The following is a 22,821-nucleotide window of genomic DNA, read 5'->3' on the forward strand; positions in this document are numbered from 1 at the left end:
AAGGTCTTACTAGCCCACCTCCTTTGCTGTGACTCTTTGAAGCCACTGGGAAAGGAAGGCCCGGCTGTGAGGTCTTTCCCATGTTCATCAAGCCGGCTAGGACTCCAAAAAAGAAATAAGGGGAAAAGTTAAAGGTCTTGCTTTCGTTCTCTTTATTGGCGTGTTGAAAGTCAGCAGATGGCTTATGCGGTGCTATAAAATCCCGGCACGTGTGGTCTGTGCTCGGGAAGGTGGGATTTGAGCAACGTGCCCTCGTTTTGATGTGAACCGTGTCTTCCCTGCTGCCGCGAGAAAGTAAACTACCGGTTATCTCTTGTTTGCTCGTAGGCCAATGTGCTTTGTCAAGCAGCTCGAGATCCCTCACTACGGCTACAGAAACAACGTCCCCACGACCACGCCTCGCTCCAACCTGGCCAAAGAGCTAGAGAAATATTCCAAGACCTCGTTTGAGTACAACAGTTACGACAGCCATACTTACGGCAAGCGGGCCATAGCCCCCAAGGTGCAAACCAGGGATATATCCCCCAAAGGATATGATGGTAGGAGGTGCACACTCTTATACACGAGAGTCACGCTTGCCGTTAATAATGTTGTTGTTGTGTCTATCCGTTCCCTGCACACTGGTCGAGCATGTGGTCCCTTGGGTACCAAAGGAAAGCATGCCCACCTGGGCGCACCTGTGTGCTCACGGGTGTGGGTGAGCGGGAGCCCTGCGGGAGGGAGAAAGCCGCCCTTCCCTCAGGGTTTCCAAGGCAACGCATTCTGGCCGCTTTCAGATGCGGACAGAGCGAGCCTTTGGCCGGTCTGCATTCGGCTGTGCTGCTGCCGCGTCCTTAGGTTCATGAACTTCCTCTAGTCGATGGCCCCAACGCAGAGAAGCCTGGGAGAGCCGGAAGTAGCCCCCAGCACCAGCACCCTGCAGTCATCTCAACCTTGGATGCACATTAGATTCATCTGGGGAGATTTTAAAACTTCTATTGTCCGGGATGCACCCCAGACCGATTAGACCGGAATCCCCGGGGGCGCTGCCTGTGTGGTGACATTTTCTAAGTTGCCAGTGATTCCAAGGTGCATCCAAGGGCACACGATTTCTACCGGTGTCACCCAGCCTCTTTCCAGAAGGCACCGGCCCTGGCCTGTTCCTCCACCGCGAGTGGGGCCAGGCAGGGCCGCCCCCTGTGACCTAGCGACCACGCATCCTCCAGAAACAAAGAGCAGGTAGAACAGATGAGGTGCCACCTCCTCAGGAGGGGGCAGCTTCCTTCCTCTCTCGGGTTCTGGGCCCTCCGCCAGGGGGGTGAACTAGTTGCCTTCGGTTCCCACTGCTAACATGGTAAGTCGTTGAACCAGAGAGGGACCACTGCGTTTCTTTGACACCACGTATTTATCCGACCGCAACTCTGCTTGGAATTCTAGGATATATATGGACCGAGTTGGCAAGCGTTTCCGACTAAGATGTGGGTTATAGGAGTTCTGATGACTTATAAGTCTTATCTTGGTGTTCTGTAGCAGAGGCAAGGAGATGGGCCTTTAAAGATCTTTTAACTCCTCTCTGAAAAAGATCTTTAATTAAAATCACAGCACACAAAAAAGTTCATTTCGATTGAACGCTTGGGGAGTTCCAAAACCTCTTTACAATTCAGTGTGAGTTGCTGCGCATGTTTCTAAGTTATGGTAGTCATTCTTTGCCTTAATAACAATTAATATGCATAGTGAATGAAATTTAGTATTTCCTAGATGCGTTGCATATTGATTATCCTTGTGCGTATCGATTCTCAACGTAGAGGAAGAAAAATGTAGGTGGAGAAAAGGGAGTGTCTTAGGGTATAACAGAAAATAGTTATTTTTGTTCTGTTTATTTTATCCCAATGATTTGCCAGTTTCTGGTTTGTGAGAATTTTATCCATGTGATTGCAAAGGAAGGATCAAAAAAACTGAACCCACATCATCAGGGTTCCGCTTACACGATTTCCGATTCAGTGACATCTCACGGTGACTGGAGAAGGAGTTCCTCTGGAAGCCTGTCTTCCCGCACCTGCTTGCCACACCTGTTGTTATGTGTGGCCTGATTTCCTTAACCTCCTGGTTATGGTTGCACTTTGGGTGAGGTCACGACCAGTAGAGAACATTTTCCTGCGCCAGAAGTCAAACCTACTTGGGTATATTCTCGGCTGTTCTGTTTAGGAGCTGCATGGTGTAGGGCAGATAATCTTCCTGGGTGTTAGTGGTTAGTTCGTGAGTTAGTGGTCCACCCCATGGACCTCACAGGGCTGTTGTGAGAATTGGCTGACAGCTCTAGAGAGTTGGACAGACATTTGATCGTTGGCATTCATTCTCACCGACCCTGAAAACACCTGTTGTCGGAAACCAGGGCTGAGCCATGCTCTTCAGCTGGCCCACAAGGAAGCAAGAATACAGAAGAAAAACTTCAATACTACGTCTTTAAGAAAGGAGAAAAAAGCAAAAGAAAGGCAGCCTTTCACCACAATTTACCAAGAAAAGCATCGGTGACTCCATGTTTTCCTTACACTAGATTCATCTGACAGACTTTTAAAACATCAAAGAAAGTGCCCATTAAGGATGAGACAGGTCAGTTTTCTTGATGGGATAGAGCTGAGAAGAGCCTTCCCTGGACCTTTGCACCACAGAGCAACGGTAGTCTGTGGTCCCTACAACAGCGTCCTCCCTGGGACTTGCTGCAGGTGCAGAGAATTGAGTCATTGCTCTTGAAGAATAACCATGAAATGAGCCTATTGTGAGGAGAAGCATAACGCGTGGGAGGAAGGGGCAGGACCATGGAAATGCCAAACAGGAAAAAAGAGTAGGACCTTTCTCTGCAGTGTTTGGACATCATGACTTAGGTCCCACCACCTGTGATCAAAAACACTCAACACACATTGATTTAGTTGCCTGCATTCTTCCAGACACTGGCTAGTTGTTATCTGTCTTTCTGTCTATCCACCCATCCATCCATCAGTTTGTTCATCCATCCATCCATCCGTCTGTTCATCCATCCATCCATCCACCCATCCATTCGTCTATCCATCCATCCATCCATCCATCCATCCATCCATCCATATTCATCCACTCATCTGTCTATCATGTATCATCTATCTATCTCTTCTTTCCCTCTGGATGTCAAGTTTCAAGGAAGAGCTTGAGAACAAATGGAAGGCAGTGAAACACACACTCATGCAGGCAATGAAGGAAGGAATCCATTCTGGAGGAATTAGCATGAGCTTTATCGAAGTGACAAACCTTACGCTTGATCATGAGCTTGAGTAGAAGTTATACAAAGACAGAAGCCCCATGGGCTGGTAGGAAGGGCCAGTGGCCTGGCAAGGTGCCTGAAAGTAGGAACAGGCAACTGTGGAGAGGGCGACGAGACGGCTGTGTATCACCCACTGTGCCAAGGAGCTTGGGGTTCTCTCTCATAAGGCTTGAAAGTCTATGTGCAGGGCATTCAAGGAGGGAAAGTGGGAAAGAATGTGGGGCTCCTGCACATGTGTGTCGGCCCTGCCCTCTCCCATGGGCACCAGGCTGGCATCTCCCCTTACCTGTTTGTTACCATGAGCTGAGAATGGCTCTAATATGTTTAAATTGTTGGGGGGAAAGGAAGAATTGGTGACATCTAAAAATCATGTGACATTCAAATTTCGGCGTTCATAGGTAAAGCTGTACGGGCCCCTGGCCACCCTCATCTGTTTGGCCCGTGACCGCTTTCGCACAACGGCAGAGCTGAGTGCTTCTGCCGGAGACCGTGGGGCCCACGACACCTAGACTACTGTCCGGTGTTTTACAGGAACAGCTGCCAACCCCAGGCTAAGACATCTCCACTCTTGTCTCTGGGCAACTTATCACGGCCCCAAGTTCTGTCCAAACCCATAGTCGCCAGAGCCCCCACGGGCTCCCACCACGAGCCTCCCTTTGTATTGTTGCCAACTCCCAAATCCTCCAAGCTAAGCGCTTAGTGATCGACTGGACTTTCTCTTTGCTCCTCAGACTCAGTACCACCCCAGTGTGCCAACCTCCCACCTTCCACCCTGCCTGGGCCCCCCCGGCTGGCGGAGCTGCTTGGATGGCCGTCTGGGGTGAATCCTCAGGAGCGGGGCCCTCCAGGCCTCCTCGCTGCTGCCCCCAGCCAGCTCTCCCCGGAAGGCCCCCGTCCTGCCGGCGCCTGGCCGCGGGCTGCCCCAGGGCCCGTCGCTCCCAGGGCCTCTCAGGCTCTCAGCGCTCTGACTCGACCCGGCCGGCACTAATCAGCCCTCCTCCTAACTTCACGAGGTCGCTTGTGCAGAACCGGACAACTGTCCTCGGCCCACACGCAGCTCTGGGCCCCACCCGTGGCAGTTCAGGGTAAACAGCTGATCTTCCCACTGGACCGGAAGCGCCCGTCCCGATTCAAACCTCACAGTGCCGGGGCCGGCCAGGCAGACCGGGGCCATGCAGAGAACACCACCTGACCGCATGGGTGAGCGGGAAAATGGAGAGTCCCAACTGGGATCCGATGCTTTAAGTAACGTGAGCGAACGACGGGCAGACCTCCTCTAGCGGGTTCTCGCCAAAAAGCTCCTTTCCCACGTATCCTCTGCGTCTGTCTCCATGCGCTCAAGACGACGTCGACTTACGTGGACACTGTGAGAGTCAGCGCCGTGAATCAGGGTGTGCGGATGCCTGACCCAACCAGGCTGCCGGCTGCCGGCTGCCGGCTGCCGGCTCCCAGCCCGCGGGTGAAGCCTCAGGAGGCGAACGTCTGGACTATGCTCTTTATGTCTGGTTTTCGTAAGGACGCGTCGGTCTGTTCCCTTGTGTCAATACGTCAGAAGGTGGGCATTCCTGGAGGAAGGAGGCACTCACTTAGCACAGGGTCACAAGAAGGCTCTTGTTGGAAGCTGGTTGCTTTTACTTTCCAACTTGTCATATTTAGTCAGTAGAAATCCCGCGGAGTCTTTCTTTGTCCCGCCAGAGAGGGCAGAATCCTTGAAGAGGGGTCTCGACGCGGGGTGGGGCCTGGCTGGCTGCCGCGGTTGCCGCGCGTGGTGATGGCAGTCTCGCGGGAAAGCGTGCACCCCATAGCCTCCGGTGACAGGCCGACGCGTGGAGGGACACTGACAGTTCTGTCTGCTGACTGGGAAGGGGAGCGCATTTGGTCGCGGTCAGCGGTCAGCGTCGCCGGCTTTGCGAGCATCCTACGAGTAGGAGCCACGTTACCCGGAAGACTTGAAGTCCACACTCTTGTTTTCGTTTTGAATGAAAGGAGGAAGGAGGGGTCACGTCGAGTAGGAGGCCGCACATGACGTGGATGCCTGCCCCAGGACTTCTCCTGCGTCAGGCCCGTCGGCAGGTGGCCCCCAGGTCAGTCACGGCTAGGATTCTGCCCCGACCCCAGAATTCAAGGTTCCAACGTTTGCTGCGATACACGCACTTTCCCAAAAGTTTGCTGCCATTTGCCATATGAACACGTGTCCTGCTTACTTTCTTTCAGAAATTGAAATTTGCTCCTTTCACCCCAAAGTGGCCTTTTCTCTCACGTACGTGCACCACATTTCTTTCCTGAGCCAGCGGCTAACCCTCGCTAGGGACAGGAACCCTGATAAATACTATTTCATTTCTCCTACAATTTTTATATCCTTATTTTTATTTATTTTTGAGACAGCGTGAGCAGAGGAGGGGCAGAGAGAGAGGGAGTCCCAAGCAGGCTCCACCCTGAAAACAGCGAGCCCGACCGGGGCTCCGACTCAGGTGCCGTGAGATCATGACCCGAGCCGAAGTCGGCCGCTCAACCGACTGAGCCCCCCAGGCGCCCTGATGGTCCCGTTTTTGTGTCAAAATTGTAAATGGTGTAAAGCCACGACTTCAGCCCAGGCAGAGCGTACCCCAAGCTGCTGTGTCACGTGGTTCCCTGTGCCTGATGCTCAGGTCTGGCACGGGGGGCTGTCTCTCCAGGGAGGGTCTCTGTCGGGTGCCCCTGCATTGCTGCCTCAGCCCCCCAGGCCACTGGCACCCACTGTGCCGTCTTCTGCTTAGCCAAGCTGCCTTCGCAGAAGAAAGAGGAAGGAAGGTCACACTGCAGACACGCCAACCGGTGTGACGAGTCCTCGAGGAGAGAGAGCTGGCCCGCTCTCGAGCCGGGTCCGAGTGCGTGCAGTCACCCTCTGGCCCACGCAAAGGGACTTCAAACAGCCACCTGCCCGTGCAGCGGCTCTGTGACTCGCGGTGGGGGCCGTGGGGGGGCCTGGTGGCCCTCCACACCCCAGGGCCCGCGTGCTCTCTGCCAGCGTCGCTGTGCGACCCGGGGACGAGATGGAAGTGGCCTTCGGTCCAAAGTTGCAAGTTCTCAACCGTGAGGCCTTCTTTATTCTGCCACTTGTATCCGAATGAGGTGTTCTGGGCACCCTCGTGCCATTGCTCACGATGACCGACCGTGCCGGTGCGGGAGGGGGGTCCGTTGGTCACATCGCCGGGTGTGCCCCTCCCTCCGGGAGGAAAGCGCTGCGCGTGTCCTCCTCGGAGAGCGGCTCCAGGTACGGACCGCTGCTGCCAGCGCTGGACACGCGGGGAGAGCCAGCTGAGTCACTTTGGAAAGGACGCGCAAATGTGCGGGTGGGTCGGGAAAGAGCTTCTCGAGGACAGAGCGCGGGACCCTGTGAGGGAGAGGACCGTGGGCATCTCCCGCGACCCCAGCTTCGCCCTGGGTGACCCCTCACCGCCCAGGACCCCAGGGGAGATCTGACAGCCTGCAGGTGGACAGACAGCCTGTGTGGCTCTGCCGCCCCTGGCAGTGGCCACAGGGCCCGGACGAATAACCCACAAACGTTTTCCCACCCGCGTGCCAGAGATTCCGAACGAACAAAAGCAACACTTGCTCCCAAGTGGCTGAGCCGTGGGTGGCGCGGGTTGTTCACCAGGGCTTCCTGGGAGCCAGGCTCCCCGCGGGTGACAGGAGGCCATCGTGTGGAGGAGGAGGGCCGGTGTGGGCGTGCACGTGGCCGCCCTGCCCTGCTCACCTTGGGCTCAGCCCACGGCCTGGGCCATCGTCTGTCCCTTGACATTGCTGGTTCCTCCGTGTGGCTCTTTATTAGAATCACAGGACCAGGCTTTTCCTGAGGAAAGGGGTGTTTTGGTCCCTCATGCTCAGCCAGACGGCCACCCCCCAAAGCACACAGGCCCCCACCAGGCTGTGCGGTTGCACACAAGACAGCGAGCCCCACGTGGCCACTGAGGCCCCTCCCGGCCGGAAGGAGCGGCCAGTCTCTGGAGCCATGAGGTCTGTGGGGTCCCGTGGCCCCCCTGAGCCCATGGGCAGTCATGACCGGGACACCCCTCCTCCAGGCTCGAGCAGGCCGGCGCGCTGGTCACGCCCTGACATCAGGGGACCCAATCCTAACCAGGTGTGCGCCTCTAAATGGATCGGGTGGTGGCCACCGCAGCCACGTGTGGCCTGCCAGAGAGACGCGTGCGTCTCCCCTGCCGCCCCCCCCCCACACACACACACACCCGGCTCCTTCCCCGCCAACTTCCCAGGGTCACAGGGGAAAGGCCAGATGGGCTTTTCTCCACCGATCGGCCCCCTCCCCCGCCGCCGGCGCGGGTGTGCCCCGGGCCGGCGGGAGGGCAGCGGTGCGGGTGGCGGGGCGCGGGGCCCCGCTCTGCCGTCGCCCCGTTGGCGGGGACCCGAGTCACCCCTGTCCCCGTGTCTCCCCAGCGAAGCGGTACTGCAAGAACGCCAGCCCCAGCAGCAGCACCACCAGCAGCTACGCGCCCAGCAGCAGCAGCAACCTGAGCTGCGGGGGCGGGAGCAGCGCCAGCAGCACGTGCAGCAAGAGCAGCTTCGACTACGCGCACGACATGGAGGCGGCGCACATGGCCGCCACGGCCATCCTCAACCTGTCCACGCGCTGCCGAGAGATGCCGCAGAACCTGTCCACCAAGCCGCAGGACCTGTGCGCCGCGCGGGTACGCGACCCCCTCCCCCCGCCCCGCCCCGCCGGGCGCCCGCTGCCGGGCCGTGCGCGCCCCCTGGAGCCCGCGCCCCCCGCGCTCCTACCCCAGCAGGTCCCGCCACGAAGCGCGCGCGCGTCCCGGGGCCGCGCCCCCTGGAGCCCGCGCCCGGGTGCTACTTCCCCCACAAAGCGCGCGACCTAGCGGAGCCCCAGGCGTGGCTTTGCTGGGAGCGGCTTCAATCGCACGCGTCCCGGGACGACCGGCTCTCTGACGCGGGGGGCGGGGGGGGGGGCACGCGCAGGCCTGTTAGAGTAACGTGTGCGTGGACCCTGCCCTTAGGACCCAGGGGCGGTTCTGGAAACGGGACAGCCAGTGCCCTCACGTCGGTTCAATGGCCACAGGGACAGTAGGAAACTGAAGCGGCCACGTGCCCGGAACCCTGAACACCAGGAGGGTCCGGTGGCCCCGCTGTCAAATCAAGCACAGGACTGTCCCTCCGCTCCCAGTGGGTCACTAGTATCAGGGAAGAAAGAAAGTAGAAATCCAGTCTCCGCTGGGACTGCCACGCATCCCGGCTGGCTTTCATTAGTGCGGAGACGTCTGTCCCCACAGGGTTTGTCACCTTGCTGGCGTGGGGGCAGGACGGTCCCTCGGGCTGCTGCAGAGCGGAGGGCGCCACCTGGCGGGGACCACTCCGCCACCCCCTCTCCTGTACTAGCGCGGCCCGGCCATGCACCCTGAGCGCTCAGACCTGAGGGGACTCGTTACGAGTACTTGTGATGCGTATGAATGGAGACAGGCCAGTAATTTCATGTTTTGCAAATGCTTTCTTTACTCTTTTTTTTTTTTAATGTTTATTTATTTTTGAGACAGAGAGAGACAGAGCATGAACGGGGGAGGGGCAGAGGGAGAGGGAGACACAGAATCTGAAACAGGCTCCAGGCTCTGAGCGGTCAGCACAGAGCCCGACGTGGGGCTTGAACTCACGGACGGTGACATCATGACCTGAGCCGAAGTCAGACGCTTAACCGACTGAGCCACCCAGGCTCCCTGCTTTCTTTACTCTTAATATTTTTATTCCACGATTATGGAGAAGTGTCAGGGGCGTGCAATTTCTGTGGTGATCAGGGCTGCTAAAATTCAAGGCTAGCATGGACGGGCTTCCCTGGCAAGGAGGAAAAAAAAAAAAGACAGTAACCCCTTCGGATTTTGTTTCACTTTATTAAACCTAAGACTGAGAGAATTAACTCCAACATTATGAAGGCTAAATTAGTAGGAGAGCTTGAAAGCTGGAGTGCTCACGGACAGGAAGAGCACAGACAGAGTCCCGCTCGGTAATTTATCAAGGTAGCAGCCCGGACGGGCCGACGTCCCCGCAGCTTCCCTCCGCTGTGACGTCCAGAGGAGAGAGCTGCCAGACGCTGGGGTAGGCAACAGCTTTCACGCCAGCCTGAAACCCGAATTTTGCTCAAGAGAGTGTAACTCTCCGGGAACGGAAGCGGAGGGTGGTTGGCGTTATTTCTCTCTCTGCCCTTCATGTGTCCTTCCTTGCCTCCCTCCTCCGGAGAGGCAAGGTCTGAAGACTTCTTCGTCTGTTTCAAAGCGTCATTTAAAAAAAAAAAAAAAAAAAAAAAAAACCCTCACCCTGTACTTCTTTATTTTTTTAAGACAGTTGTCTAAATTTCGGGCTTGCTGAAACGCAGAGTAGGTCAGACTGGAATCACTGGACTAGAGGTCATTTGAGCTGTGATTGCACACCTCCCTCCCTTAAGGTGGAAAAGGCTGTTCATCGCAGCCTTTCTTGTTGGAAAGTAAATTCTGGCTCCTTCTCCCTCGCCCTCCATGCCTCTGGCTGGTCTGTTCTCCTCCTCTCCCGGTCTTGAAGTATTTGTATCAGTGAAACTGAAGGCGAATTTTTAAGCGTAAACACACGTCTATCTCTGATCTCTTAGACGGTATTTGAGCTGGAATAGAGTGGAGATCAGGCATGATTGTCTTCCTCCAGGCTTATTTCTAAAAGCAGAGGGGAACTGCAGAAAAGAGAAGCTAAAGAGAAGTGGTGAGTGGTAGACAAATAAAGAGCTAGATGGACAGGTCGCAGGTCACCGACAGGCGAATAGATGCACGCACCTGCCATCCAATGTCGCGCTAAGTGCGGGACAGCAGACGTGTCCCCAGGGCACCGCTTCGCTCACCTCGGGAGCCCATGCGCGGGAGACCCCAGGAGGAATCCGCGTCTGGATTCTGCACTGGCCGAAGGCAGGGCTGTGGCTGGCGGTGGAGCCGCACGGTCACCATGTCTCTCTGTCCGGCAGAACCCCGACATGGAGGTGGACGAGAACGGGACTCTGGACCTCAGCATGAACAAGCCACGGCCGCGGGAGAGCTGCTGCCCGGTCCTGACGCCCCTGGAGCCCATGTCCCCCCAGCAGCAGGCGGTGATGGGCGGCCGGTGTTTCCAGCTGGGCGAGGACGACTGCTGGGAGCTGCCCGTGGACTACACCAAGCTGAAGCCCCGCAGGGCGGACGGGGGCGACACCAGCGAGGCCCCCGTACGTCCCCCTCACCTGCCGGCCGGCTCGGGGCGCGGGGTCGGGGGTCCGCGGGCACCCGCGGGATGACCTCAGCTGACTAGGGCTGACCACACACTTCGTGGGCCAGGGAGAGATTTGTCACTAACACCGATTCGGAGAAACAAACCACGGGTTCTTTTCGAGCGTGAATTTTATTTTCCAACAAGTGCGTTTAGTTACAAACGATTTCTCTGAGAAAAGACGTCAACAGCCAGCCAGCCCGTCCCTTTTTCTGGGTGACATGTTGCTACGATGCATGGTTTTCCCTGCAGATAGAGAATCCTAAGGAGAGTGTTAAGTACTTAAATGGTTAATTGTGTGCTGTTAATTAGCTAGCTCTTTGAAGCGAAGGCTTGTGCCTATTCCCAGAGAAACCTAAAATATTCCGAAGAGTATATTCCAGCCCTGAGAAGTCGCTTTAGTATAATCGCCTAAATCTTCCTTGGCTGCGGTATTGCTAAAACAGCTCTGTCAGGAACATACTTCTGAAGTACAGTGACCGGAAATTGTATCTTTCCTGCGGAGACTTTCCTAAGCCAAATGGCACAAAGTGCAGACGCAGTTACCAGTAATTTATATGGAATGTATTTTCAGCATCCCCAGACCCCAAAAATAACCTCTCAGGCTTTTCTCAACCCGAGGACACACTTTGCGAAAGGGAAACGGCCTGAAACGAAGCCCAGGTGCTCACCTCTCGGTGGTCGGGGCCCTGGAGCCGGGCGCTGAGACGCTGCCGCGTGGGCCCTTGGGGGCAGGTGCGTGCCTGTCGGGGCGGCTCGCGCGGCCCGGGTGCGAGCCGCCGCTCCGACGGCTCTCCGCAAAACCAACACTGAGCGCTATTGCGTTTCTCGCCTCTTTTCCTAGAAGCACGAATCCTCTTTGGTTTCTTTCTGTTAGCAGAAGCAGGTACTAATGTGGGTCTTTCGTGAGAGCAAAGTGGTGTGACGTGCGCTTTCGCCAAGTGGGGGAGACCTGTAGTCACAACGTTCAGACTCAAGTTCCCCAAGTCGTGAAAATAGCCTTGAAGCTGAGAAAAGAAGCGAAGAAAAGGTTGTTCTTTATTGTCCCGGCTTTGTCTCCAGTGTTCAGTTCTGAAAATTATGACATCTTCTTTAGTCACTGGCAAATGAAAACCCTTTTTGAATACAAGAGGGAGACCACCATCAAAGCAATAGCTTCTTAGGGAAACAAGGTAGTGCAGAAAAAAAGGGAACATCAGCTATTTGTAAGAATTGGCAGAAAAGGCACCCAGTTATAAGGCCATTTCATCTCAAAGCCTATCGTCTTTATTCTTCAAAAATGATTAAATTTGATTAAATTGAAGCCACGCGTTGCCAAAGAATAGAGTCTGAGTGGCAAAAGCTAAATTCCAAAGTATTCTTTTCTCTCCTACGGTGTTAAATCGTTACCACCAAATAAGGCGTGATGGTTGAGTCTCCGAATTTATTTTAATTAAAATTAAGCCCTCCTAAACCGACAGAAGTGTTTTCATCAAACAGACCGTCCCAGAAGGAAAAAGTACTCGCGAGCATTCACAAGACACGTTTGCTGAGTACTGCCACCTGTAGGCATTTCTTAGTTAGCGCAAGGGGACCCGCTTACCCAGGAGGAGACACTTTCCGTTGAAAAAGAAAATGTTGCATAAGAGTAACTGAGAACCACAGCATTAATCTCAGTTGGTCTTCCCTCACCTTGGGACTTAACGCACACGCGCAGAATGCTCACCGACGGTCGGAATAACTCTCGTTCTAGAACACGTGTAGGGTCAGTGTTTAAGCTTAGCAGGTCAGTGTCGGACACAGGTGCCGGACAGCAACAGGTGCTTGCTGGGATCGAGTGAGGAAGGCCAACGAAGAAACAGGGTCTCTGGTTTCCGAACCATGTGTCTGTCCCTCTTATTAGTACCCCAACAGAAATATCGAGTGAGGCCCTGCCCCCCGACAGGTGACCGTGAATTTAGAAGTGTAGAGCGGTAGGTGAGCGGCTACGGTCCGCTCCGCTGTCTTTGAACAGAGCCCCGCTCCGCGCTTGCGGCAGGGGCCTCATCCGGACAAAGGCGTGGAATACCTTTAAAGGGACAGCGGTGGGAGGGGAGGAAAACGCAGAGGCGGCCGGCGCCCCGGCGGGACGCGTCTGCGGTCGGTCTGTCACACTGTCGTCCGTGCGGCCCTGAAGCTGTGTTTTGCCCGCAGCCGGAAGACTTGGACCCATTCCAGGAGGCTCTGGAGGAGAGAAGGTACCCGGGAGAGGTGACCATCCCCAGCCCCAAGCCCAAGTACCCCCAGTGCAAGGAGAGCAAAAAGGACTTAATAACGTAAGCATAACTCCAGGCGAGATGCCTGCTCTTCTCGACTGTCCCTTTCTTTGGCTTATTTTTAAAAACCGATCTGTACATGCCTTGCCGTTTGAGCATGCGACGTTCGCAGCATATAAATGTCTCAAACTGCCAGTTCAGTGGAGCGAGAAGCCGCGTGGCTTGCTTGTTCCCAGGACGCTCTGTGTGATGGAGACGCCTTCTACCATTTGGTCCGTGCCGTTTTTGCAGCTTCCCTCAGGGCGCTTAACCCCCTCACAGACATTGCAGCTAAACTGGAAACAATGAAACTTTCTTAAAGTTTTTTTTTTTTTTAAACCTACTTACTATTTTGGCTGTTTTTGTTTTTGTTTGGTGGCAGATGTCCAACACCAAGGTGTGATGGGAGTGGTCATGTGACTGGTAATTACGCCTCACATAGAAGGTGTGACTTCATTTTTTCTCATGGTGGATTCTGTCTTTTCAATTTATTGTTTTCAGCTTACCTCAACAATGCTGTCAAAGTAAAAACGTCGAATTACGTGTCAACCCTCTAAGTGCTCTATGTTGACCTACAAAATCGTGCTTGATTTACGTGTTGTATAGTGTCTTTTACATTCGGATAAACCACCTCGATTTGGAAAATTCTTTACAAACATTTAAACCAAAGAGCGCAAACATTTCGTATTCTTTTTCAAAAATCGCGTATTAACAGACCTGTTTTCTTCAATGAAGACGTAAACATACGCCAAGTTAATTATACCAAAAAAAAAAAAAATTCAATATACAGCACTTGCCCCATCGCTTTTCTGCATTAAACTTTTTAGTTTCAACTTTATGTTGTGTTTGTCCGGGAGCGTAAGCTGGCGGGAGCCGCTACTCACCTGACTCTCTGGCCTGTCTTACAGTCTGTCCGGCTGCCCCCTCGCTGACAAAAGCATTCGAAGCATGCTGGCTACCAGCTCACAAGAACTCAAGTAAGATTTAACGAAAATCATTCTTTTAAAAATCTCTGCACCTAGCAGTAACGAAATGGGTGTGTCACATGTAAAGGAAAGTGTCTTTAAGAAAACCACCTGCGCCCGCAGCGCCTGGACAGCACGCACGACCGGGTCCTCGGGATTTCGGTCACCTTTCCGCACAGTCTCTCTGCCTCTCGCTTCTCATTTGTCTCTAGCTCTCTCATGCCATAGCCTTTCTGTCCTGAATTTTCTCAGGCATAAGTAGTTTCTCTCCCGATAGGCATGCACACGGAAAGGAAGTTTGACAGAGGTACTCAAGCTTTTAGGAAATGATTATAACCTAAAAAATGAAAAACTGGCTTTTTAGCAGTCACTAGTTAATACGATCATTTAAAATACGGGCATTTAAATAGCACTGATGACAAGAACTCACCACGACAGTAGCCAATTCCCTAGGCATGCTGTGGTCATAGTTCCAAAGACTCTAGGACAGCGTCACCTCACCGATGGGTCCAGCCAGGAGCTCGCCAGCACTCAGGCACACACCCCTCCAGCCGCTCGCTCTCCCTCTCCCCTGTGCCTGTAACTCTTTCTATATCTTCAGCGTAAATCTGATCACTTACATTTATTTCCCCAGACTAAGGTTTCTCTTCTTTGAAAATGCAGAACCACATTCAGTTCCGACACAAGTTTTGGAAGGAGTCAGTAAAAGTCATAGAGAGTGCGTGAAAGTCTCCGGCGCTCTGATCGGAGGAGACACGATTCCTTCTCCAAGGATTCCACCCCACACCTGTCCCACTGTGCTACACCAGGGCTGTCTCAGAGTGCAGGGCTCTGTTTCACATCATGTCATTTTTTGCAGGATCCCTGTCCAAGGCCCTAGCGCCATAGATCACCTGCTCATGTTCAGTGACCTCCTGAACTAGCCCTTCCGTCACGAGACTCTTGGCGGTTTCTTCATGGCGTGTAAACACCCGGAGGGCATCCTCTTACTTAACGGCTTTAAAGTCTAGTGTCATCCACGCAGTGCCTAATGGACAAATAGCTTTTAGAACCTCAGAACGGACAGGTGCAAGAACACCTCAACCCACTTTGTTAAGACATCCTTTCTCACAGCTTAAAGCCGTATTTCCCTCATGATCAAAACGTGACTAACTGCACATGGAACGTGGCCAACACATCAGACCACGGCACCTTTCCTTTGAATTTCTTGATGAGGAATGCTTTGCAGAGTCTGGCATACGTATATGCAGTTCCAGCAGGCCAGCCGTAAACAAGAAATAGCCTCTGCACGGCTTGTATCTAGGACTGCTTCTAAGTGGTTAGCGTCTCCACACCCCCAGAGGCCAGAGTAGTTTTCTGAGGGACCTAGGTGTTGTGGGTGTTCATCCCTTGACTTTGGGCTCGGTTTACGCTGCCCCGAAGCTCCGAGCATAGCCGCCACTTCTCTGGCTTCCGTCCGCACTGTCTTCTTCTCTTTCGTCTCGGAAGGTGGGTGAGGGTCCTCGCCATCCGCGTCTTCAGAGGCAGGCGGTCCGCCCTCCTCGTCCTCCAGGGCAGTGTTGGAGTGGTCCGTTCCCTCCACGCTGCCTGTTCCTGGATGAGAACTGATCTTCAGGGAGTGATGGCCTTTTCCTAATTGTGGTTCATCTGAAAGCCACGCTCGTTTGTCAGCGTGTCTTTGCAACAACTAAGTGCCATTTTGAGCGATCCTTTCTGGGAAATCTAAACTAGACCAGTTTTCTAAAATGGCCCATTTTTATCGGTGGATCTTCAAAACTACGGGTTCCTGCTGTAAAAACTCCAATATTTCAGCGACTGAGTTTTACTTGATGATAAGTCTTTCCCACCTGAGGAAACGATAGAATACAATATCTGTTGTCCTGTAACGTCTTATTCGATGATACCCCTCCACTCGTTACCTTTAGTCTGAGTCACGAGGGCCTTGGGATGGCTTTTCCCTGCATAGGAGCATAGGTTGATTCCTTAAAGATCTACAGCAGCTTTCTCTAGAACAATTCACGCACCTGCCCCCCTCAACAGATCACATCCGTCTTCAAATCTTCAAAAGGTTTGGTCAGTCTGTGCTGCGGCAGCCGCTTACGTGACAGAGCGAGATCACACCGTTCATTGTAGGCGCACAATTCTACTTCTTCGTAAAGACCTTAGACGGGAGGTCCCAGTACCCTCCCAAAGATCCTCTAGTGTGGAACTTTCTGGAAATGTTCCTCTTGTCACACTTGACACTGAATTTTGGTTGTTGGCCATTAACAGGACGTTTCTGATCATGGAAAGATGAGTTGTGCCAGATAAACTCTTGGTCTTGGATCTTCAAGCGTCTTAAACTTCCTGAGACAACACTTTGCTCCGCTCTTACCCAGGGCAACACATTGGGGATATTCTTTAAAAGAAGTGGGTAATTTTATGTCTAATTATGTGCAATATGTAAACTGAAAATGTATTAAAATGTAACCTGTACGTGAATACCATTCGCACTCTTCAAGGGCTGCTCGCCCTGGTCCCCGGCCCGTGCAGTGTAGACAGCACAGCGTAGGGGCTCAGGAGGGAAGCAGGGGTGAGCCCAGGAAAGCCCGCGTGCCACGTGCACACACTTTTGGGCCGATGTGCCGTGTGTCACACACACATCCTGCGAACCTGCCTCACCGGCCGTGACACTCACTGGGACCCCAGGCTGAAAGTAGGGGGGAGGATAGATAGAATTGTTCAAATCAAAGAGATTTTTGGTGAGGACTCTGCCTAACGCGAGTTCTCATTCTGAAGGGAAGTCCCCTCTCTAAAGATTTCATGGCCAAGAGGACCCGAAGGGACCAACGGGGAAGAGCTTGGAAGCCGCCTCACATCGCTGTCGGCCTCTTTCCTGCGAAGCCGCGTCCTCCCGCCGGGAGCCGTCCGCTTCCAGATGCGCGATCACTCTAGACACGGGCGGCATGTAGGTGCCGTAGCCGTCTGAGCCTCTAACTCGAGCCAAATCAAAACCGATTTCAATCAGAGGCAATTAGCTCTAAAAACGGGCCCCCAAATTGGCTTCCATTTATACTTTGGTTGGCCAAATTTAGATGCCTCTTCGTTATTTCGATCTTTCTCTTAGCAGCCCCCGTCCCTGCCGCTCGTGAGCATGGTGGGAGGGGGGGCTGTGGGGGCCGCTCACCCGTCCTTCTTGATGCTGGAGCTTCTGGTTCAGCACCATGGGGTGGGGGCCCTGCGCTTTCCTGCATTTCCTGGCGTCTCTGGGCATCTGTCCTAGGTACACAGGAATTGTAACCCCTACATATGCCACAATTTATTTAAATCAAAGAATTAAAAGTTTGAATTTTGGCCACGATATTATTTTGCTTTGCAAGCTGCTTGTTTCTAGAATGTTCTAGGGCTGGTTTTTTTTAGGCAGCAGGAGGATTATTTACTGGGGTCTGATGCAGGCGGCTCGTCCTGAGGCTTCTGTTGTCCGGCATGCACTTTCCCTGGGCACCAGTTCCCGTACGTAATCCTCAGTTCTGTAATGGTTTGTCTTCACGGTTTACAAAAGGGAATGCACAGGGCTTGGTGAATCACAGCTGCCCTCCACGCGGGCCTGGCTTCTCCCACGGAGGGGCGGCCACTGCTGTGTGAGTCCAGCTTCTTGGTGGTGGCAGGGTCGGGCAGGGCTGTAGCCCCACCAGGCCCCTGGTGCGAGAGCAGAGCTCTGCCCGCTGGGGTTGAGAGGAGCTCGGGAGGCCCCCCTCCCCACCGCACCTACAAGAGCGCAGCTGATGGGTTGGCGTGTCCCCCGCCCAGGGTTCCTGACGGTTCACAGAGGGCCCCTGCACACACTGTCCCCGGAGAGAAGAGCTGGAGGGGTTCGGCCCATTTTCCGGGTGTGGACACTGAGGGATGGGTGTTTTGGTGCCTAGGCCTAGACCCACGGGCTGTAGGGGGCAGTGACAGCGCTCAGACCGAGTGGGTTTTGCACACGGCACTGGCCCTCCTCAGATCAGGGGCAATGCAGTGGGAGTGGACGGCTCGGTCCCACCGGCAGCCCCACACACACAGCAGCCACTCCCCCCAGACCCCCAGGGCTGCGCTGGAGACCAGCCAGGACTGCTGACCTGTGCACACGCAGCACACACAGCTGGGGATGTGTCCCGGGCACACACGCCCCTAGCTCGGGTTTTGTCCGGGGCACGTGCCCACCGCTCCCCCTGCAGAACGTACCTCAGGCCTCAGGGTGCGACAACTGTACAAGGTCTAGGACGTCCGCTTCCCAGCGGGTTCCGAAAATACCCTAACACACGTTTGGCTGCACGTAGATTTTCTTACGTTATCGTAAGTAGGACTGATTTAAAATAAGTTAAATTTAGGAATTATAGGTAAGCACATTGTAGCAAACCAAAAATGAGAATGTTTGAGGATGACTCCAGGCATACACAAGCACACACACACACAGATGAATACACAGACAGGTGAGCACACACGGATGTACACACAGATGTACACAGATGAACACACAGACAGGCGAACACACATGGGTGAGCACACACGGATGTACACACAGATGTACACAGATGAACACACAGACAGGCGAACACACATGGGTGAACACACAGATGTACACACGATGTACACACACAGAAGAGCACACACAGATGAGCATGCACACGGATGAGCACACGGGTGAACACACATGGATGTACACACGGATGTACACAGATGAACACATAGACAGGTGAACACACACGGATGAACACACGGATGAACAGGGATGAGCGCACAGACAGGTGAATACACACGGGCGAACACTCAGATGTACACATGGATGAACATAGGTGAACACACAGACTTATATGCAGATGTACACACGGATGAACACAGATGAGCACACAGACAGGTGGACACACGTGGATGAACACACAGATGTACACATGGATGTACACACAGATGAGCACACACAGATGAGCACACGGTGAACACACATGGATGTACACACGATGTATGCACGGATGAACACACAGACGGGTGAACACACACATGATGAACACACAGATGTACACACGGATATGCACAGATGAACACACACGGATGAGCACACACACGGGTGAACACACACGGATGAGCACACACACGAGTGAGCACACACGGGTGAACACACACAGGTGAGCACACACATGATGAACACACAGATGTACACGTTGGTATGCACACAGATGAACACACACGGATGAGCACACACACGGGTGAGCACACACGGGTGAACACACACAGATGAGCACACACACGGGTGAACACACACGGGTGAGCACACACGGGTGAGCACGCACATAACTGAGCATGCACGGGTGAGCACGCACACAGATGAGCACACACACAGGTGAGCACACACATGATGAACACACAGATGTACACGTTGATATGCACACAGATGAACACACACGGGTGAGCACACACACATAACAGGTAAAGCAAAGCTGTGTGCTCCTCAGCTCACGGCTCATGGAGACTCTCGCTTACGGGGAGGACAACCAGAGTAGCCTCCACTCTCCTGGGAGCACGGACGCTGCCACGGTCAGCACCGCGGGAGGGGGCTCACTGCCCCGCGTCCTGGGCTCAGTCTCTGCGAGGGAGCCCCCTCCCCACTTCCTTCTCCTGGTGGTCAACGTTACGCCCAGACTGTGCAGTGGGCATCCCAGGTGTTTGGACGTGGGCGTACATCTCGTTCACCTCACCAGAGGTCATCCACACACACACCAACCAAAACAAAACCGGAAGCAAACTTCAGTGTCCCATTCCCTTTATGAAGTGACCTGTGCTTTCCAGAAGCACACCCGGGGCTCTCCGGCAACATCTGGGATGCAGTTCGGGTGTTTGCGTGGGCCTCACTGTCGTTCGGATTTGGTGCCTCAGTGTCCTCCCCTGTGAAATGGGACCGTGCTGGGAGCAGGCACGTAGAGGACGCTCAGTGAACATTATTATCAATGCACAAAAATCACATAGCTCTTTTTAAAATTTGGATTTTGTGAAAATATTAACCAGAATTGAAAGGAGGAGAATGTACAAGTTAATTGATCATTTACTGAATGACTTTGTATCATGAGAACCTTAAGTCACCCCGTAAGCAGTGGGTCTCTAGGTGTGAAGGACATCACGTGTCCTCCAATTCAAACAGGAAAGCCCCTGCTGGTGACACTGGGCAGGAGGTCCGGGGAGCCCCTCTGGAGCCTGTAGGTACGTGCGCGTCACTTAACGCACGTGCCCAGGCTGTCCCCGCGCTCGCCTCTGGCTCACAGCCCGCAGCCCTTCGGAGGGGGGCAGTCTGGACCCTCCAGAGACTTCTGGATGGGAGCACACACCACAGCATGTCCACGAGCCAGGAGCCACACTGCTTCATTCACTTATTTATTTAAACACCTGTAATCGGTAGTCGGAGAACAGACGCAGTGTCTGCCCTCAAGGAACTCACAGTCAGACGTTTTAGACAGACCTCACTTCCGGATTACTCACTTCTCTTTATAAATACGCAGCATACTTGGTGCACCAGACAAAGGAAACCTTATTTTCCTTACAATTTCAAATATTACAGTTTTACAGGTATTCTATATATGCGTACACGTTTGCATAGAAGATATGTCATTAATGTATTCACACACACGTGTGTGTGTGAACCTATAGGCTTTGTCGTCCGCGGTTTCAGGCCAGGATTCAGAGCTAGGCACGCTTCCTGTCACAGAGCACATCAAATTGTCGTTGGGTCTGCTTCATATGCTACGTCTAGTTGACTCTGGCCTCTCGCAATTCCCGGGGCTTTGGTCTCGTATTCCTGTCATGCCTGGCCCCGCTGGGGTGATTCTCAGCGTGGACCTCCCTTCAACATCACGGGAGCCCCACATTGGCGCTGAGTAGGGCGAGAGGCCAGCCTCCTTGGGAAAGACGTGTGGCCAGTAAGGACCGGGTTCGTCGGCCTTTAATTATAAATTTGAGGTTTTATTTCAGTAAACACTTCACTAATTTACAGTTCCCTGGAGCAAAATGAACAAAATTGGAAATACAGTAGATGTTCCTTCTGGGAAATTATTGACAAGGATTTTGGAGGACACTTTTTCCTGACAATTTCAGGACAGAGAACCATTCTCTTTGGTTTCTTTCTTGATTAGAAAGACGGACCCCGAAGAGCTGAAGTATCTGCAGGTGGGCCCAGGAGCAGAACGGCTCACAACCCCACCTGCCCAGGTCTTTATCCCGAACACGACCTGTGATCTCCCGGGAGTGACCGTTCAGGGGAAATCCCACCCGCCTCCTTACGGGGGCTGCAGTTCTGCGGCTGCCTGTTTACAGAGAGAGCTACAACCCTGGCCCTGGTGACTGCCATTTGGTTCTCCGCATGGCCAAAGTCTCCAGGCTCCACAGGTGCTCAGTAGTGTCCTCTCCCCGCAGTTAGGAAATAGTGGTATGTGGTCGGCCTTCCAGTAGAGCCCGTGAAGATTTTAATAGCGTAAAGACGTGAGAAATCCCAGTCTCGCCTGATTTTCTTTTTAAGAAAAAAATTTTCAGTGCAAATAGTTTCTAATAACCAAAACGAAAATGTAATTCGGCTTTGTGAGATGAGTCTTTCAGGGCTGTCCAACAGAAGTCTTGGGGAGTTGGAAATGTTCTAGATCTGCTCCGTCCAGATCTAGGTCTGGACGAGGTCAGACAAACCGAGGTCTGCAGCCGCAGCCACACGCACCTCCGGGGCGCCGCACCGCGCCCTGGCCGCCAGGGGAATGCACTTTCCAGGGTGTCCATTTTGTCAAAGCTAATTTAAATGTCACAGCTATCAAGCGGATGTCCATATAGGACAGTGCCACTGAGAACCCCAGACTTGGTTTGTACTGTTCTTTAAAGATATTTTTTACCGTATTCTAATAAACATTCAGGAATATTTTATTCCTACAACTGAAAAGCTTATGACTCTTTTTAGCATCTGGGTACTCAACATTTTTTAGTACTAGGCCATAGACAAATGGAGGGGAGGTCTTTTTATGTTTACATACTGGCCTCTTTTTTTAATTTAATGCCATTTGTAGACAGATTAGAATTAAATACGATATAAATTTCACAGTGTAACTTTTCAGACTCGAATACCTGCCTGTTGCCTGGACCTCACTGTTGTGGACCATGAGAGCAGCATTCATTAGAAGTTAGGAGAAAGTCTGTTATGTTATTTAAAAGTATATTCCACTTTATTACTTTCAAACTTGTACAGAAATTCAAATTTCATTAAGCAGATGTTATCAAAGAGAGATCCTTAGGCCACCTTCTTCAGTGACTAAATAAACCTGGCTTATAATTAGCAGATACATTATTAACACTTGGGGCTTTAAGGTTGTTAGAAGACTGTTTGCCATTAGTATCTTAAATATTTCTCTTTCAAGCCTGCTTAGACCATTCATTAGCCCGCTGTTAGAGAGCTTGCTACACAGAGGGGAGCGTCAGTCCTTCCCTTGTTCCAATTACGTTAGCGCCTGCTTCCTGAACGCGTCATTACAATGCCCTTTCCGCAACCCGGGTTCACGCAAGTGACTTGTTTCAGCCAAACTTCATTCTCAGGGGCCCCAGAGGGCCCTCCTTCTCTGCTCTCATGCTCGAGGACGTGGGACCACGAGCCCCGGACGTGTGCCCTTTCTGCTCTGGCTCCCAGGGCAGGTGTGGGAGTGGCTACTTCTCATCTCCTTGGTCCGTGTTCCTTGTTTTCTGCTTCTGTGCTCAAGTCCTGGCGGTGCTTCCCGCGTACGTCCATTCTGTTCAGCTGACGATGTGCGTCACGTGTAAGACCCTCTCCCGGGACAGAGGTATCCTCTTACGTCAGACGGGGACATGTGCTCTTAACAAGGCAAGGAAGGCTTTTATGGGGCGCCTGGGGGGTTCAGTCGGTGGAGGGTCCGACTTCAGCTCAGGTCACGATCTCGCGGTTCGTGGGTTCGAGTCCCGCGTCGGGCTCTGTGCCGATGGCTCAGAGCCTGGAGCCTGCTTCAAATTCTGTGTCTCCCTCTCTCTCTGCCCCTCCCCCGCTCATGCTCGC

The 22,821-nt window shown here is 53.2% G+C and overlaps 1 protein-coding gene across 15 annotated transcripts in view; it reads left to right on the top strand.

The window, feature by feature from the left end:
- MYT1L (myelin transcription factor 1 like) overlaps window positions 1-22,821 on the top strand; it is a 427,126-nt gene that overhangs the window by 348,436 nt on the left and 55,869 nt on the right. For 13 of the 15 annotated variants that reach the window (XM_045055040.1, XM_045055041.1, XM_045055043.1 and 10 more), the window contains exons 14-18: window positions 328-539; window positions 7,706-7,956; window positions 10,260-10,496; window positions 12,710-12,831; window positions 13,719-13,787. In XM_045055040.1, the coding sequence (XP_044910975.1) occupies window positions 328-539; window positions 7,706-7,956; window positions 10,260-10,496; window positions 12,710-12,831; window positions 13,719-13,787 (891 nt within the window). Of the gene's footprint in view, window positions 1-327; window positions 540-7,705; window positions 7,957-10,259; window positions 10,497-12,709; window positions 12,832-13,718; window positions 13,788-16,553; window positions 17,118-22,821 lie in introns of those variants that run through there. The other 2 variants (XM_019827991.3, XM_019827992.3) reach the window with 2 other exon arrangements.

This window comes from Felis catus, chromosome A3 (assembly GCF_018350175.1).
Source record: "Felis catus isolate Fca126 chromosome A3, F.catus_Fca126_mat1.0, whole genome shotgun sequence".
Classification (NCBI taxonomy): Eukaryota; Metazoa; Chordata; class Mammalia; order Carnivora; family Felidae; genus Felis; species Felis catus.